Source organism: Phoca vitulina, unplaced genomic scaffold (genome assembly GCF_004348235.1).
Source record: "Phoca vitulina isolate PV1807 unplaced genomic scaffold, GSC_HSeal_1.0 scaffold5, whole genome shotgun sequence".
NCBI lineage: Eukaryota > Metazoa > Chordata > Mammalia > Carnivora > Phocidae > Phoca > Phoca vitulina.
Window position 1 is genome coordinate 64741116 of NW_022589708.1, and position 18696 is coordinate 64759811.

Here is an 18696-nt window from a genome sequence, read left to right on the forward strand (position 1 = left end):
CCCATTTTGCATCCCTTTAGTGAATTTTTCATTTCTGTTATTGTACTTTTCAGCTCCAGAATTTCTGACTGGTTTCTTTTTAGGTTTTCTATCTCTATTGATATTTCCATTTGTTCATACGTCATTTTCTTGAATTTCTCTAAATATCCCTTTAGGTTTTTTTTGAGCATCTTTAATATGGTTGGGTCAACATCTTTGTCTAGTAGATCTGCCATTGGGTCTTTCTCCAGAACAGTTTAATTTGAATGGGCCATACTTTCCTATTTCTCTGTATGCCTGTGATTTGTTGTTGTCAAAGCCTGAACATCTGAATCTGATGATGTGGTAAATCTGGAAATCAGATTCTCTTCCTTTGCCAGGGCTTGTGGGTTTTTGTTATTGCTTTTGGTTTTGTTTTGTTTTTTAATATTGTAAGCTGTTTCTGTGCCAAAGATCAGCCTGAGGTATAAATTCAAGGTCTTCTCAAGTCTTCTCTGAGCCTGCTCCTTTCCCTAGATATACATAATCACTTTCTAATTTTCCCCAAATATGCAGTTGCTTTTGAATATCCTAGCCTTTAATGTCTGGCTCTTGAAAGAAGAAAAAGAAAAAAGAAGGGAGGGGGGAAAGTGTGCTGGCCCTATTTAAATGCCCTGGAAGTCACTTTAGCCAGAGGAGGAGAGACTTGCAAGAGTGTGGGTTAAGTACAACTGCAGTGGCTACCCTCCCAAAAAAACAGAAGTCAGTGGTCAGAGCACAGATCCCTGATGTTCGAAGGACAGGGTCCATTTTGCCTTCCCTGGCTCCTACAAAGTGAGTGCAGGGTGCTGCAGGAACACATGCACAGTTGCCTGCCAAGGGGTAGGGTATTGGTCACTGCTACTGGGCTAAGAACTGAAATTAACCCAAATTAGCCACATTTACCATCCAGCCCTTCCTGTGGAAGCTGTAATCCTTCAACTGGTTCTAGAGTTCCAGAATAGTTACGTTAATACAGATCTTGCTAGTGTAATAATCATCATCTAGATGGGGAGACAGATTTCTGGTGCTTCATACTCCAGCATCTTTCCAAAACCCTCCGACTCTAGTCTTTTTAAGGCTCTCCTCCATCTTAGAATAGTCAACAACTCTCTTTAGTCCCTTCAGCTTGTTCCCCTTCTCTCTCTTACCTTCTTTTCTTCTTTCTTCTAACTCAGTGCTTTTTTTTTTTTTTTTTAACCTTTCGGAGGTCCCAGGTTCTGTTAAGAATTTGAAGAAATATACCTATGGACTGTCTCTCTAGAAAAATCCATATATGCACAATCACTCAAAATGAGCAGACAATTCAGATGTCCAATAGATGACCTGAAGTCCCACCATGGCCCTCTTGGACAGAGCTTCTTTTATAAAGATGCATCTCTGTTGCTTCCTTTGGTACTGTGGTCAGAGGATATTCTCTCCTGCAACAAGAAGCTAACTAGACTGTGAACAGGAATTGCCCTCTCACGGATTTGTAGGAAAACTCTGAATACAGCTAGAAAAGCCTCTTTCCCAGAATATGAAATCATGATACCATTTCCATGTTTACACAACTGATATGTTTATCTGGTGACACTAAACTGGTGCGTGTATGGAGTAGTTATTTATACTTTACAAAGCAAACTTGTAGTTGCCACTCATTTAAAACACATAGGGATGACAGACTAATTTAAGTGAGGACACAGTCAAATTAATGAAATAAACATCCAATGTATTTGAGTGTGTGTGTGTTTGAAGCCTGGTTTCTCTTCAGGTGTACAGAGTAATAACTATATATATATATATGTCAATACGGATAATAAAAGCCAACTATTTTCTAGGTAGACATTTTTTGGATCTGTTTTTATACTTTTAAAGCACTTGTTATCACCATATTAATTATTAGTATACAAAAAGTGCTTATAAAAGTAGTCAAGGAAACACTGTTTTCCTGTAAGGAGATTAAATGTTCTTTTGGCATGTGTGTTCTAGTTCTGAATTTGGTTAATACACTGTTTTATAGAAGGGATACCATGGATGAGAGGGTCAAAATTGGTAAGATTAAAAAATGAAAAAAGCAAATAATGAAAGAATAACATTTTGTCATGGTGTTTCTGGAGTGGGCCCTTGCGGAATGGACAAATGCCTTCTGATCCCCTGGGCTGACTATAGCATACAGCCTGGTAGATGAAGTAGACTTTTCTTGGCCACACTGACCAAGAAGCAGGGCCCATGAAGGATTGTTCAGAGGTTCTTTGTGTACAGTGCATAGGCATGCTCCAGGGCAGATAGTCAACATATTCATCTTAAATGGTAATTTTTTGAATTTGGTTTTCTTCAGAATTAAAATCACCAATTGACTCTTCTAAGGAGGCCAGTAAGTAAAAATAATCTTGAGTAACTGCTAACAAGAGTTTGATTTAAACTGACAGCTTAAAAATGAAAGGTTCGTGTCTCTCAAACTTTTATCCAGCCTGGCAAATTGGATTTTAAGGTAGAATTATGTACAGTTAAATCATGGTGTTTGCATGTGGTCATTGCTGCTCTTCTTTTAAGTGGTCCTGTTTATTTTAAAAACTTGACAATGAGAAGTATTTTTGTTCCCTCAGTTGGGGTTTATTGTAAAACTCATATGCCCGAAAAAGAAAGTCCTGTTTCATGCTGTGCATGAAGTGGACCACGAGTGAACCAAAAGAGAGATAGGCATGGTTCTTTTGTCCTTCCATCCACAGAAGGCAAGCTCTAATGGCCAACAGATGGCATTTGTGGAGATCTGGGGTGATGAAGTCCTTGATGAAGGTGCTGCAAGTGATGTCAAACACAGTAATGCCAAGCATACATTTCACTCTTATTCCTTCATGGTAATAAAAACAATGCTAGAAAGAAACAAAAATCTGGAAAGAAAAGTGAAATTCATGTGGTGTTGGTAGGTGACATTTGCTATAAAAAGGGTCAATTTGACAACTGTGGGGGAAAAAATTGTTGTTTTGCCCTGCTCTATAGAATATAGCTTCATGAGTGAAGGTTTCAGTCTCAGACTGGACTATTCTGGGGGTGGGTGGGGGAGGGGAGTAGCAATGTAGCGTCAGTGGCAGCTAAATGAGTCACACTGTCCCACGTGTCAGGTACTGCCAGCAACCATGGAGTCAGCAATTGCACTCCTGGGTATTTACCCCAAAGACACAGATGTAGTGAAAAGAAGGGCCATATGCACCCCAATGTTCATAGCAGCAACGTCCACAATAGCCAAACTGTGGAAAGAGCCGAGATGCCCTTGAATAGACGAATGGATAAAGAAGATGTGGTCCACATACACAATGGACTGTTACTCAGCCATCAGAAAGGATGAATACCCAACTTTTGCATCAACATGGATGGGACTGAAGGAGATTATGCTAAGTGAAATAAATCAAGCAGACAAAGTCAATTATCATATGGTTTCACTTATTTGTGGAACATAAGGAATAGCATGGAGGACATTAGGAGAAGGAAGGGAAAAATGAAGGGGCGGAAATCAGAGGGAGAGATGAACCATGTGAGACTATGGACTCCAGGAAACAAACTGAGGGTTTTAGAGGGGAGGAGCGTGGAGGAATGGGTTAGCCCGGTGATGGGTCTTAAGGAGGGCACATATTGCATGGTGCACTGCGTCTTATATGAAAACAATGAATCATGGATCACCACATCAAAAACTAATGAAGTACTGTATGGTGACTAACATAACAAAATAAAACAAAATACAAAAATTTAAAAAAACAACAACCTTGGAGTCATGGAACTCTTGCCCAGACAGACCCTTAACAGTGAGGGAGAGCACCCCTTGATCTGCAGATGAGGAAATGAGGGGGCCCAGAGAGACCACATAGTTGGTTTGTGGCAAGGGATAGACAGTTTTCTTAGGAAAGTGAGAATTTAATCACAAAAAGAATTAGTAGAAAATTATCCTAATCTGCTAAGTTAGTTTATTTTTTAACTGTGACCTAAATCCTTCTAAGTGCAACTCAGTTATCACCTCCAAAATCCTTCTAGAACCCCCAGGCTTGGGCCAAGGACTCTTCCTCGTGTAACCACCTTTAGCATCTCTCTTCCATAGCTCTTGTTAGATTTTGCAGAAATTATCTGGTCACGGTTTTTCTTTATAAATCCTTCACATACATTCATCTTTATAGTCTGTTTTGTTTTTTATTCTTCTTTGTACATTATAGGAATAAAGTAACTACAAGCAATATTAACAAACCCCCTCCTATTTGTGGAACTGTTTTTTAATAACCTTCCTGGGAGTGCTCTCTTTTACTTATTAGGGTGAGCCTGGGCAGTGGTGTTTTCGGGAAGTCATGGTAAGTTTGAGCAGATAGTCTATGGGCATTGAAATTATCTGACAGTGGAAAGCTGTTCTGAGCCAGGTTGACTACTAAACAAGCTTGCATGGGGCGCGGGGGTGGGGGGGTGGTTGGCTACACTGTTGATGTCAGTGTGATGGCCAGCTGGAAATAAACAAGGGGCCCTTTGTTCTACTAGTGGCAAAAACTTTATATGAGTGAGAATGGAATAGCTTAATGAGCCTTAAGTGGTACCCTGGACAAATAGGAACTGAAACCTTAGTGTTAGTGAGAGTCCAGGTCTGATTCACTCTTTGAATTTACTTTTTCTATTAAAAAATATATCAAACATAGGAGCAAGTGTAGAGAATATTATTTGAACATCTGCATACCCACCCATCAGCTTTACTAAACCTTAACTTTTTGATATTTTCTATCCTCTTTCTTCCATACCCAGAGGCTGTTAAATACTCTGAGATTCTAAATTTGACTCATTGGGGTCTCCCTCCATGCCAGGGCCTCTGTGTAATGCAGCAGGCACTGGGTTTTGTAGCAATAAAAGCATAGTTTTGGAGCCACTTGAGACTATTATAAAGATTCCAAATGTGGCAGTGAGATCAGACTACAGAGCCAGGGTTCCACAGACCTTACATTCTTGACCAGTCTTGTGTGTTTCCCCAAGGGATGAGGAGAGATGGTGGCCCAGAAAGTCACTCATCAAGGTGAACCTCAAACAGACATGGTTTGAGGATCTCTGGTTTAAGGGTAGTGTTTTTCTGTCTTTCTTGATTGTAACCCACAGTAACAAATTGCCTTGCATTGTGCATTGCAAATTGCACGGTGACCCTCAGCATATGCACGTGTACGTCCATACACACTCACACAGTGCACATACCTGTGAATGAAGGTGTTAATGAAATAATACCCTTTCTTTGTAAGCTGCACTGCAATATAGTCTATTTTGTTGTACAAAAGCTATTTTGTTTGACCAAACTGATTTCACGTGTCATTAATAGATAGGAACCCATGGTTTAAAACAACAGTGAACCCCAGTTTAGAGAACCGTTATTTGTCTCACGGAGCAAACGTTTTTTAAAGGGTGTATTTGGTTTAACGTTGCTGAACATTTTATAAAAAGCTCTTATCTATCCCTGACCTAAACTTAAAGCTTTATTTCACAATTTATTCATAAAAGTCCCATGTAAAACTAAGCAGAATTCGAAGCACTTTGGGGGTTCAGGTTATTCTGCATCGTGTTACTTCTCTTTCAAGCTCCTAATCCTCTTCAACCATTGCTTTAAGGCAGGCTGTCTTTTTTTTTTTTTTAAGATTTTATTTATTTATTCATGAGAGACAGAGGCAGAGGGAGAAGCAGGCTCCCCGCAGAGCAGAGAGCCCCGTGCGGGACTCGATCCCAGGACCCTGGGATCATGACCTGAGCCGAAGGCAGACGCTTAACCGACTGAGCCACCCAGGTGTCCCAAGGCAGCCTGTCTTGATTAAATAAACAGAACTTGAACACAGTGACTTAACTATTTTTTATAAATTCGTGATCGTTAAGCCACAAAATCAACCTTTCCAAATAAAACTGAGTATAAGTCAAACTGCCAAGTGAGAAAACCCAGCTCTCAAGTCTCCTTTGCGTCAGAGTTTACCTCTCTATACAATGCTAAATAAAGTCTATATGAAGAATAAATGCTGCAGGTGTTGCTTTATATTTATTAAACTCATCAATTTGTGTGTAACCCGGCTGACATCCTCCTCCCCTGGGGGTGCCTGGCACCTATGACGACAGCAGGGGTTTATGTAGCACTTTTGTTGGGAGAAGTTTATATAAGATTTTTTATTTATTTATTTGACACAGAGAGAGCGAGAGAGAGAGGGCACAAGCCGGGGGAACAGCAGAGGGAGAGGGAGAAGCAGTCTCTCTGCTGAGGAGGGAGCCTGATGCAGGGCTCCGTCCCAGGACCCTGAGATCGTGGCCTGAGCCAAAGGCAGACGCTCAACTGACTGAGCCACCCAGGCACCCCGGGAGAAGAGTAGATAAGTGTACTCAGGTACAAATTTCTGTCCAGGGAAGCAGAAGAGAAAATGATACTTACTGCATACTAAACAAGCAATCGTTAGAGATTTCGAGCTAGATTGATTCTAAAATACTAAAATGAGTTTGCTTGCTCTAAAATGTTACAAACAGGTACTTTAAACGTTAATAAGGTAGCTCGGTTTCCAAAATCTGGAAAGAGAGGGTTTTGTTTCAGCCAACTATTTCACAAAAGAAGAAGTACGGTTCTACCTCAGGAAATTTAAATGGGACTGTTGAATAACTGGGAAAGAATGTCTCCTTTGGATGACAGGGCGAAGAAGCATTCAACTGATTTTCAGGCAGAATAACAAATGTGACAGCAATAATTTTTTGTGTACACGTTTATGTACCATGACTGTACACACAGAGAACTTCTAAAAAATACAGTTCTCAAACTTTTTGGTCTTATGACGCCTTTCCACTCTTAAGAAATATTGAGAACTCCAGAGAACCTTTGCTTATATCTATCAATCTTTACCATTTTGGGAATTAAGACTGAGAAACTTAAAAATATTTATTGATTCATTAAAAGAGAATGATAAACCCATTGTATATTAACAAAACATTTTTATTTAAAAAACAATATTTAAAAAGAATTATTGAAAAGACTGTTACAGTTTTATATCTCTGCAAATCTCTTTAATGCCTGGTTAAGAGATGACACTTGGATTCTCATATCTGTTTTTGCATATCATCTGTTGTGATAAATTTTTTTAAGTTGAAGAAAAGACAGGACCTTGGAGCCCCCAATGAGAACTCTCTGGTCCTTTGAAAACCACTGTCCTGTAAAGGAGTTTAGAAGAATATATATAAGTGGTGAGATTATTAGTGTCCTAATTTTTTTTCTATTCCATTTATATATTTTGCCAACAGTGAAGATGGATTACTTGTACAAACTCTAATTGAGAAAGGAAGAAGCCTGAGCATGTTGAGGAAAGATTATAGAGACCCTCAAAATCCAGGCAGAGAAGTTTATACTCGGGAAATGAAGGAGCCTCTGTAATTTCTTAAATAGGAAAATGACTCGGTAAAAATTGTATTGGGGAGTAAATTGATTAGAATGGGAAGAGAGGAGCTACTTCAGAGGTTGTTGCAGTAATCCAGGAGCATGGTGAGGTGGGCTAGGCCTCACATATTGGTGGAAATGGAGAGGAAATTTCAAAATCTGAAAGACATTTTGAAAGCAGAATTACCAAGACTTGGTAAGGGGATGTAGAAAGGGAAGAGTCAAAGATGACTAAGAGTTTTTAAGTCTAAAACATTTGAAGAGTATTTTCTCCCTTCTATCCAACCTTTAATTTTTTCTGAAAATTATCCCAATAAAGCTAATTAGGGTTTTGTCTTGCTTTTTTTTTTTTTTTTCAGAGTTGGCCAGCCCCTTGTAGAGCCTAAGAGAAAGTCAGCCCAGTTCCCAACTGCAATTGGTCAGTTACTTCCAGAAGAAAAAAGACCTATGACATCCCTGGAGAGTTCTTACCTATGACATCCCTGGAGTGTTACTTGCTGCAATCATCCCTCAGGCCCTGCAGGCAATAACGGGCTGTCTATCCAGTTCCTGTTTGCCCTGGACACCTGCAGTTCACCTCTTATGCACTCCAGCACCCCCATCAGCTCCCTCTTCTCCTTCACTAGCCCAGCAGTGAAGAGACTGCTAGGCTGGAAGCAAGGAGATGAAGAGGAAAAGTGGGCAGAGAAGGCGGTAGACTCGTTAGTGAAGAAATTAAAGAAGAAGAAAGGAGCCATGGATGAGCTGGAGAGGGCCCTCAGCTGTCCAGGGCAGCCCAGCAAATGTGTGACAATTCCCCGGTCCCTGGACGGGCGGCTGCAGGTGTCCCACCGCAAGGGTTTGCCCCATGTCATTTATTGCCGAGTGTGGCGCTGGCCTGACCTCCAGTCTCACCACGAGTTGAAGCCGCTGGAGTGCTGTGAGTTCCCATTTGGCTCCAAGCAGAAAGAGGTGTGCATTAACCCCTATCACTACCGCCGGGTGGAGACTCCAGGTGAGTTTTCTTCCTGATAATCACGGTTTATTTTAAGAGTTGAGGAACTGTATCCCAGTTGATGAGGAGTGATGGGGCATCAGCAAGACAAAGACCCCCCCCCCCCACCACCACCACCAAAAGAAAAGGAAGAGGGGAAGGTTCAGTTTTGAGGAAGTAATCCAAACTTTTATAGTCAGAAAAATCTAGAAAGAAGATACTTTCAGTATACATGTAAGTTTTGTGTGATTTTGAAAAATGAAGTTTGGATGTATTTCAGAGTTATCATCGTCATGTTTTTCTAGTTCTTGGGGTCTTTGAAGGTCTTAATACGGCCTTGATATGATTAACTGTAAAAAATAAACATCCTCCTTCCCATCCTCTCTCCCTCAATGAAACCGGACTGAGCTAAGGAAGGGTTTTCGCTGCCACTCTCCGCGAGCTCAGGTACGTGGAAGTATTTCTCCCTGGGTCTGCAAACAGCCGGTGCAAGAACTGCTGGAAATCCTCCTAGGAAGGAAAGCACCAGGGGCTAGGAGGGATTGGCAATCGTTCTTAAATGTGGCTTTAAATGTAAGAAGGTATCGTTCTGAAACTCTTCACACACCCATATGTGTGTGCGTGGGCACATATTTCCCCCCCTTTTTGAAGTCTGGTGTTACCTTTGTCCTTCACACTGGCTGTAAGAGTTTGACTCCATTTCTATTTGGATTGAGTGTTCTTGTGGCTACAGGGATGCAGTTTTAATAGGAGCTTCCTTTCCCTGATTGGCCATTTGCCTTGTTCCAGGAGACCAGAGGGCTGGCACACGAGCTCTGGGAAATGGCCCATGTCCATTGAAAGATGGTTCTGTCTAGGTAGGCAGGCCGTGGTGGGAGTCCAGCCTGCCGCCTGGCTCCAGGGTTCAGTTAACCTTACAGCAATAATGGAGAAGTTGTGCCCAGCCGCCAGTGGGCTGGCGACCTTTCAGGCTCCCAGATCTTGCCGTCGTGTTGTAAAACTGCCTTGGTGTGGATGCTTCTCACGGTCACTTCATCCCGGGATTGAGTCCCAGTATGAGACTGTTGAGAAAGTCCTGGTGAATCTGATGAGTTTTCACCAGATCATATAGGTCTTAGCCTTCTTCCTTTCTTTCCGCTTCTCTCTGGGCTCTCGGCATACTAAAAAAAGTCATTCAGGTCCGAGTTTATGACAATGACTTGATACCTTTTTTGTTTCAAAGATTTGAGTTATATTAAACATTCAGAATATACCCAATGAAAAAAATGTTCATTAAGAAATCATTTCTGGGGCGCCTGGATGGCTCAGTCGGTTAAACGTCTGCCTTCGGCTCAGGTCATGATCCCGGGGTCCTGGGATCCAGTCCTACATCGGGCTCCTTGCTCAGAGGAGAGCCTGCTTCTTCCTCTGCCTGCCGCTCCCCTTGCTTGTGCTCTCTCTCTCTGACAGATAAATAAATAAAAATCTTAAAAAAAAAAAAAATCATTTCTCTCTTCCTGAGGAATGTAGTTGTAAAAGGTACATTGTGAGAAGTATCTTGTTAAAAGTCTCTGGTTTTCTTTTTGAATACTAAAAAATCTAATTTTATCTTAAATTTTTTTTAAAGATTTGAGAGAGAACATGAGAACAAGCGGGGAGGGGCAGAGGGAGAAAGAATCCCAAGCAGATTCCAAGCTGAGTGCAGAGCCCAACGTGGGGCTTGATCTCATGACCCTGAGATCATGACCTGAGCTGAAAGCAAGAGTCCGACGCTTAACCAGCTGTGCCACCCAGGCACCCCTAGAACACCTAATTTTAAAGGCTTATTTGGTATTTTAGTTTATGTAAGGTTCTTTTAGAAATGATAATGTGAATATTTTTACATATGGCAGATAGATTTCATATCATTATATTTTAGGTTTGAGGTTCCAAAATGAAAGATGGGTGGAGATTGTATTAATTTTAAGGTAATATTTAAGCCATCCAGGATTTTTTTATTCCTAACTTTGATTTTTTTATTAGAAAAAGCAAATTTATATTTAACTTTCTGGCCGTGTTTAAAGTAAATATTTTGAGAACAGTGAGGATGCTAATATTAAGTGAGTTTACTGGGTTCCTAGTTATCATAAAGCTTAATTAAGTTTTGCATTTGAAATCCAAATATTTTGACACCCCCACCCCCCATTTTAGGAACATTGAAGGCTGCACTCTGATTTTTTTACTCACACAACCATTTATATCATTTATTTAAGTTCTTTTCTAACTATCTGTAGTGAAGGACAAATTTTAATTTTTAAATTTTCAATCCTTTAAATATCAATACTTTTGTAATACAAACGAATTACTAGACAAATGAAATTTTAAGAAGACTTACAATGCAAGTCTAGGTTTGTTTTGTTTTTTTACTATAACAATATATTTTATATCTGCATTTTAACAGATATAAAATTACTCTGTCAAGTTGCTATTAAAGTTTCTAAACGTTCACTCTCAATTTCAATACTGTATCTTCCTTGACTGGTACCTAGCATCTGGTTAAGTGTTACCAGTCCCCAAATCTCACTTTGCATGGCTTGTGTCTTGTAGCTTCTACGCAAAAAGTGTTTTTGTAGTGTGTGGTGATTTTACTCTATGTAACTGGAGCTTATTTCAGGAGTATAATTTCTTCTTTACATAAAATACCCATATATAAAAACCACATGACTTTTGAAAGAGATACAAAAGCTTTTTCAGCTCTGCTTTGCACCCCATATGCGGAGTAACTCCTGCCACTGTTCTTCCCCATGTAATGCTTAGTTGTTAAGATAGTGTTGTATTTAAAAGGTGGCATAAAATTGAAACCAATGTCTGTAATCTCACTATGTCATATTTGTAAGCAGCAGTTATGATCTAGAAATAGAATTTAGTAATTAAGAATAGCTATTGCTATGGATTGAACGTTTATGCCCTCCCCTCCAAATTCATATGTTGAAAACCAAAAGTGCTTAAGGTGATGGTACTAGGAAGTGGGGGGCTTTAGGAGGTGATTCAGTCATGAGGACAGATCCTTACGAATGGGGTTAGTGCCTTTCTTAAAGAGGCCCCAGAGAGATCCCTCATCCCTTTCCACCATGTGAGGGCACAAAAGATCACAGTCTGCAGCCTGAAAGAGAGCGTTCCCCAGAACTCCAGCCTCTGGAACTGTGAGAAATACATTTCTATTGTTTATAAGCCACCCACTCTATGGTATTTCTATTATAACAGCCCAGATGGACTAAGACAGCTGTGTTTGGAGTGGAAGTATTTAAAAATATGATCAGGGCAAATCTAAGGTAAACTAGCCAGTCAAGCCAAATAACAACCAGGATGATACCATTGGTTTTCTTTACAGAAATCACTGCCTTTGGTTTTACGTGGATGGTAAAAATACGTTATGAAGACATTTGTTTCAAACAAAGAAAACTAACCCCCCTTTTTTTTTCTTTTAATGTCTCAGATCTCCGGCCCATGAAGAAATAGAAGTCTCTGCATTCAGAGGGTGTGAGGCATTATGTTTAACAATGTTAGGAATACACTATAGATATTTTACGCTACAACTGAAGTCACAGAGATTATTCCAGTTCTTCTTCATCCAAAAAAGAAAAATGAGTGTTTGTTTGAACTTTGTTAGCGTTGTGATGAAGAAGTGTCATTGCAGAAGAAGCCATATACCATTTACTCTGTCGGGCCCTCCTTTTCAGGCTATTCATGAAGCAGGTCGTCTTTTTACTCCTGCATATTCATGGAACACATAAAAGGAAATGTGACGGCTTATCATCCAGCTCATTTTTGGATGATGATGTTGAGTGTTCTGTAATGTCATATATTACACACATAGATGCACATACTGGCTTTTAAAGGAGGAAGAAATCATTTGCTTCTCTGCCACCCTCAACTGTGGTCGTTAGTTTTAAAACTTGTCATTTGCCTGTTTGAGTTTATTTTCTACCTGTAGAACGGAAAACTGTTGCTTGTTAAGAAAGAGGTAAATGTATGATGGCGGGGAAGTGGTAGGCTTTGTGACCGATGTTATTGTGATTTTGTCGCTGTCGTCGTCATCTGTTTATTTCAAAACATTTATTTTTTATGAAAGTTTTTATCAATACTTGCATGTGGTAACAAATCAATAGTGTTGTTAAAAACAAGAGCTAGCCCATCCATCTCCAGAAACAACCTCTTTTAATCATTCTTGGCTAGTTCTTTTACATGTCCCCTCCATTATCACTAAAAATTACGGAGATAACTCTAGATAACATATTTATACACCTAGACAATATGTTTATACATTAATTACTAGAAATTATGGAGGTAATCCTACATAATATGCTTATATATCTGTTTCTAGACTTTTCACCTTGAGATAATTTCACTGACTAATATAAAAGATTTAGCTAACTTATATTAACTTCTTCACTGTTTTTAAATCTCTGATATCTATATTTTAGTTTATGGTTTATGTTATTTTTTGGCTATTGTATTGGTTTCCATCGTAGGAGCTGGGGGTAAAAATTATTTTCCCTTAGAAGAGCTTTGCAATTGCCTTTGACCACTTCCTCCCTGTTTTCTCTGCTTCTCTTTCTGGAACTTACGTTGGTCAGAGGTTGCACCACAACATTTATTGATTATCTTCTTTCTGCCAGGCACTGTGACACTTTAAAAGTCAATAGGAACTAGGAATGCCTGGATAATACTTGCCATTGAGAATTGCATCCATTCCTAACTTTTTGTATAGATTCAGGATCAAAAACACTTTTTTTTTTTTAAAGTATGGAACCCAGAAGAAACATACATAGGGCTTTATTTACAAGTTTTCTTATTGATGCTTATCTTTTATTTATTCACTTTTATTACTCTCTGTTTATATTTTACTTAATAATTTTTAGGTACCTTTAGATCTTTCTGGTAAAGACAAGTAGATGATTTTTTTTTTTTTTTTTTACTTTAGCAGCACTACTGAGCCTGAAATTTAGGCTGGCCGTCTGAATAATTCAACATGTCTCTGAAAGAAAAATATTCTGGGCATCACTTAGAAACCAATTTTGCCTTAAAAAAAGAACAAACCACTTTATTGGCAGAATCAAAGGAAGACACAAACAATTAGGCCTGCAGAAGGCCAGATAATAGGGCAGCTCTGGTAATTTCTGTGGTAGGAATGAATAGGCAGTCCATTTAGAGTGCTGACATCAGAATGATTCTCCTCTAAACTTTTTACTGTGATACTCTGTTTAATATTCAGTTTGCAAGAAGAGTGTTTAAGAGCTAAACATTGGTGTTTAGCTTGCTTCACCAGCTCACTTTCTGGGAAATGATGGGACCTTAATTGGCAGTTTTACAGTAAGCACAAAGAATAGTGGATGGGCAGTTCCCAGAAAACAGAGTTTTATCATGAAAAAATGGACAGACACAAACAGCAAGCATCCACTGGATTTTGTGGCGACGGGCCAATGCTCAGTTCTAATCCACTGGGTCCTTTCTCATCCTAGTGCTGCCGCCTGTCCTCGTGCCAAGGCACAGTGAATATAACCCCCAGCTCAGCCTTCTGGCCAAGTTCCGCAGCGCCTCCCTCCACAGTGAGCCTCTCATGCCGCACAACGCCACCTATCCGGACTCTTTCCAGCAGCCTCCGTGCTCTGCCTTCCCTCCCTCGCCCGGGCCCGGGCACGTGTTTTCACAGTCCCCATGCACCGCCGGCTACCCTCACTCCCCAGGAAGCCCCTCGGAGCCAGAGAGCCCCTATCAACACTCAGGTCAGTAAAAGCCACTGTCCGTCCACATGGGGTATGAGCCAACACGATCAATTATGGTGGGACCATCATAATTACAATCACTCTTACATTCATATGGAGCTTTGCCGTTTACATGGCCATGTCCTATGGGCCTTCAGACCCTGCCCTCCTCTAAGATCAGGGCCATTTGGGAGCAGTTATTCTGGAGCATATCTGCAGTTATTCTGGAGCATATCTGGAGCAACATATCTTTGCTCCGGTTTCTGGTTCTCATCCTCTGGAAGAAGCTAAATGGATTTGAACAGCATCTCTGGGAATTTCCAGGGATTTTTTTTTTTTTTTAAGGTAGCAGAAATAAGATTATAAAATACTTCTCTAACCCAAGCAAGAAGACTTGGCCTGAGGGCAAGCAATGTGAGGGGTCCTTGCTTGGCCTTTTTTCTGGCTGTCTCTTTGAATAAACACAGGAAGTCCCTACCTCCAAAAGAAGTATGCCTAACTTCACTGGGGCAGAGTCAGGCCGCCCCTAGCCAGTGCAGTCTCCTTTTGTGTTGTGTGAAGTCAGCACAGCATCCTGAAGATGGAGCTATTCAGTAAACGCTTGCTGAGCTGAAAAAACCTATGGAAGGGAAATCCTGTGCCAAAGGGAGAACCAAGCACATTGTCACAGTTCCATGTGCTGCGACGCCTGTAAAGTGGGTCTAAGTTAGATCATGAAGAAGAGATTTATATGCACCTCAGGAGTGTGAGCTAAATCATATCCTGAGTGACAAATTCTCCGAGGCATGCATAAGCTCATTTGGTGCTAGGTGTTACAATGTGCCTCATTCATGTGTGCATATATTCCTTTATTTAACAGCTATTTATGGAACGTTTATTATATACAAGCATTGCCTTAGGGAGCTGAAAGGAGGATTAAAAGATTGGTGAAAATTGACCCTGTCCTCACAGAACTTATCAAATGTGGGAAGATGGAAAAGGAGTTGCTGCCTCCTTTCTGAGTTAGTCAGTTCTTCCTTTTGCCCTCTCAGCGATACAGCTACTATATTCATACACATCTACTATTGCATTTATCACACTACATTATATAATTCCTCATTGTATATCTCCCCCATTCGACTGCCAGTCATCTTCTCTTTTATATGTGTGCACAGACCCTAAAACACAGTGGTTGCTCATCAGTTGATTGCCGAGTAAATGAATCCCCACACAGGCATTTGGAACTGGGCTAGAGCTCAGGGTTATAGCTGTTGATGTTACTGAGTCAGTGAGTAATGACTGAGCACCTGCTAAGTGCCAGGCACTGTGCTACTGCAAGGGGTACAATGATGATTGATTCTGACAATAGTCTCTGACCTTCAAGAGGTAATAACTGTTGAGAACAATCATGTAAGTAAGCAACGAGGCTGTCGCAGTCTGGGCAGGTAATGATAAGGACTTGAACTAAGGAAGGGATGTGGGGATGGAAAGAAGACAATGAATTTGAGGAGGTAGACTCAACTTGATGCGGGGGTGAAGGCTGAGACTCTGGGAGGAAGCTCAGGAGTCATCCACACGGGGGGGGGGGGGGGGGAGGAGATGGTTGCTGTCTTACAAGGGGCCGGATTCACCAAGAAAGGGACACAACAGGGAGAGAAGTCATTTGAAGACAGAGCCATGGTTAAGGGACAGGAGGATAATTATGTCACAGAATACGTATTTACTTGAAACATATCTGTGCTATAAAGATCACCTGTACTGACCTTGTCTTCCTGCACTGGTGAAACTAACAGGTTGATATTGTTCCCTCTTCCCACCCATGAAGGATGGACCCCAACACCTATGCAGAAGCTGGTTAGTTTTCATGGAGGGAATGGCTCTTTTAATTTCAAAGAAAATAATTCTTTTCTGAACGATTAACAGCAAAATGGAACCTGAATAACAGACCCTTAGATAAGTGAGACTAAAAGGAGATTCTGAAATTAATTGGTTCAGCCCCTTAATTTTTTTTTTTACCAGCTTTATTGAGATATAATTCATACGTCATACAGTCCACACACTTAAAGTGTGCAATGTAGTGGTTTTCATACATTAATTTTTAAAGTTGTGGTAAGATATATATCATATAAAATTTGCCATTTTAACCATTTTAAGTGTACAATCCAGTGGCATTAAGGACATTCACAGTTCTGTGCAACCATCCCCACCATCTATTTGCAAAATTTTTTCATCCACCTAAACAGAAACTCTGTACCCATTAGCAGTAGCTCCCAATTCTCCCCCTCCCCCCTCCTCCAGCCCCTGGCAACCTCCAGTCCACTTACTGTCTCTATGAATTTGCTTATTCTAGGTACCTCAAAGTGGAATCATACAATATATGTCTTTTTGTGTCTGGCTGATTTCAGTTAGCATAGTGTTTTCATAGTTCAACTATGTTGTTAGCCTGTGTTATTTACTTCATTTTTGTGATTGAACAATATTCCATTATATAGATGTACCACATTTAAAAAAAATCCATTCATTGGTTGATGGATATTTGGGTTATTTCCACCTTTGGGCTAGTGTGGATAATGCTGCTCTAAACACTGGCATGCAAGCATCTGCTTGAGTCCCTGCTCTCAGCTCCTTTGGGCGTATGCCTAGGAGCAGACATGGTGATAGGGTAACTCTGTGTACAATCCCTGAGTTTTACAGATGGACGTACTCAGGGACCTGCAGAAGAGCCACCTTGCTCTCTACCTTTTCCACCAGGCTCGTAGTTTATTTTCTCACAAGAAGATGCCTATCCATGGTCACACAATGTGGTCTGTTTTAGAATTGCCAGAATGCCTGGTAAATGTACATGGCTACACCCAACAAGTGATCTCCAGGCTCAGAATTTCTGAGGGTGGGACCAGGAATCTGCATCTTTAACAAGTTTCACTGGTGATTTTAATGCACACTTAAGTGTGGGAACTACTTGGATGGACAAAATTCAATTCAACAAAAGCAGACTGATTCAACTTTTCATGCCACTGAACTCCACCCACCGCTAATGTAACAAGTCGATTCTGAACTGACATTAGGAATGTATACAGGAGGGCTCAGTTATTCTGAGGTTCTCACTAAAGAGTTTTCCCTCTCCTGCAGGAGTTTTTATTGTGTTGCGAATTACTTTCTGATACGAAATTATCTACTGAATGCACAGCATTTGCCTAACCATGATCACTGTCCAATTACAGGAACTGATATTTGGGGAGGGGAGCCCTTCTCCGCATGCTTTGGGCACAAGGTTATAATCAGGTTTCAGCTGTTGTGCATTTTGGGTGTGTATTTGGAACAATCTCAGAGACAGTGCATCCCTGTGGCCATTGTACAATCCATGACAACAGAGGAATTTAAAAAACTAAGCTCAAAGAAGGTTTGGCTTTCTGTTTTGAAAGCCAGACAACAGACCCCTGCACTATTGAGAAAGCTAGGAGAATAGCTTCCTCGATTTGAAAATCTTATCATGCAGTCATTGGAACTTAAAACTCTTAGATAACTCCTAAGTCAGAGGGAAAACTAATCAACCGTTTAGTGAGGGTGTCAGGACAACCGATAGCTTCTGTGTGACACTCACAATGTCACTGCGGAATAGCCTTATGACATGACTGGCCTCTCTCGAGCAATAACCCTATGCACCAAGCCCAGGAGTTTCACAGCAAGAAAGGTTGGATCTGACTGTCTTTGTGTAGTGTATCAGTTTGACATGCTTCTGTTTTACTGCTTTCTTTTAGTTGACACACCACCCCCGCCTTATCATGCCACAGGAGCCCCAGGGACCCAGAATGGCCGACCCGTAGATGCCACAGCTGATAGTCATTTAGTGCTGTCAATGCCTAATGGAGGTAAATTTGTAGATGAACAGCTCAATGTAGCTGTTTTCCAAGAGCATTTCCTATTACCCCAAAACAAAACAAATTAAAAAAAAAAAAAAATGTGCTAGCCTGCTATTTCACATGTCTTTGAAGGGGCAGATGGCATGGCTTTGCATTTTAACTTTGGCATTCCTCAGCACCATAGAGTGAATGTTTGTTTATCATCCTGGTTACTAGAATCAGTTAATTTTTTATTCTAACCTAACATTTAGACGTTTGTAGTTCTTGATGTTTAGTACAGAAATGGGTATTTGAGTTAGCAATTTTGTCCCAATTGTGTTTCTACTATAGTTTTGTAGTGGTGTCTTTGATTTAGCTTAGAGGGGTGCTCTTAGAAATATACATAAATATGTAAATAGGGTTTTTACAGAATTGTATCTGTTTCCTAAAATAGGCTACGTAAATAAATGTTGCTCAGTCTTAATGTTCATATAAACCACAGGGTGATCTTAGGCAAATGTAGATTTGGAGTCCTTAGATCTGGGGTGGGATCCAAGAATCTGCATTCCTCACAAGCTCCCAGGTGAGGCAGAGCCGTTCAGGAACCACACTGAGTAGAGAGGGTCTAACGGAGCTTACGATTTCAAGTCTGCTGGGGGTGAAGTCTTTTATAAGTAAAGATCCTTTTGTAAATCAAATAATAACCCCTAAATTTTTCATAAATTTATGTTTTAGTGCACATAGGAACACACTGTAGATACAAAAATTACTAGAATATTCAAAGAAAAGAGAGCTAAT

At 40.4% G+C, this 18696-nt stretch overlaps 1 protein-coding gene across 10 annotated transcripts in view; it reads left to right on the forward strand.

Annotated features, from left to right (window-relative positions):
- Positions 1 to 18696, forward strand: part of SMAD9 (SMAD family member 9) — a 78604-nt gene that overhangs the window by 46601 nt on the left and 13307 nt on the right. For 8 of the 10 annotated variants that reach the window (XM_032403153.1, XM_032403148.1, XM_032403149.1 and 5 more), the window contains 3 exons: positions 7744 to 8378; positions 13838 to 14101; positions 17818 to 17928. In XM_032403153.1, the coding sequence (XP_032259044.1) occupies positions 7967 to 8378; positions 13838 to 14101; positions 17818 to 17928 (787 nt within the window). In that variant the 5' untranslated portion in view covers positions 7744 to 7966. The remainder of the gene's footprint in view (positions 1 to 7743; positions 8379 to 13837; positions 14102 to 17817; positions 17929 to 18696) is intronic. The other 2 variants (XM_032403155.1, XM_032403156.1) reach the window with 2 other exon arrangements.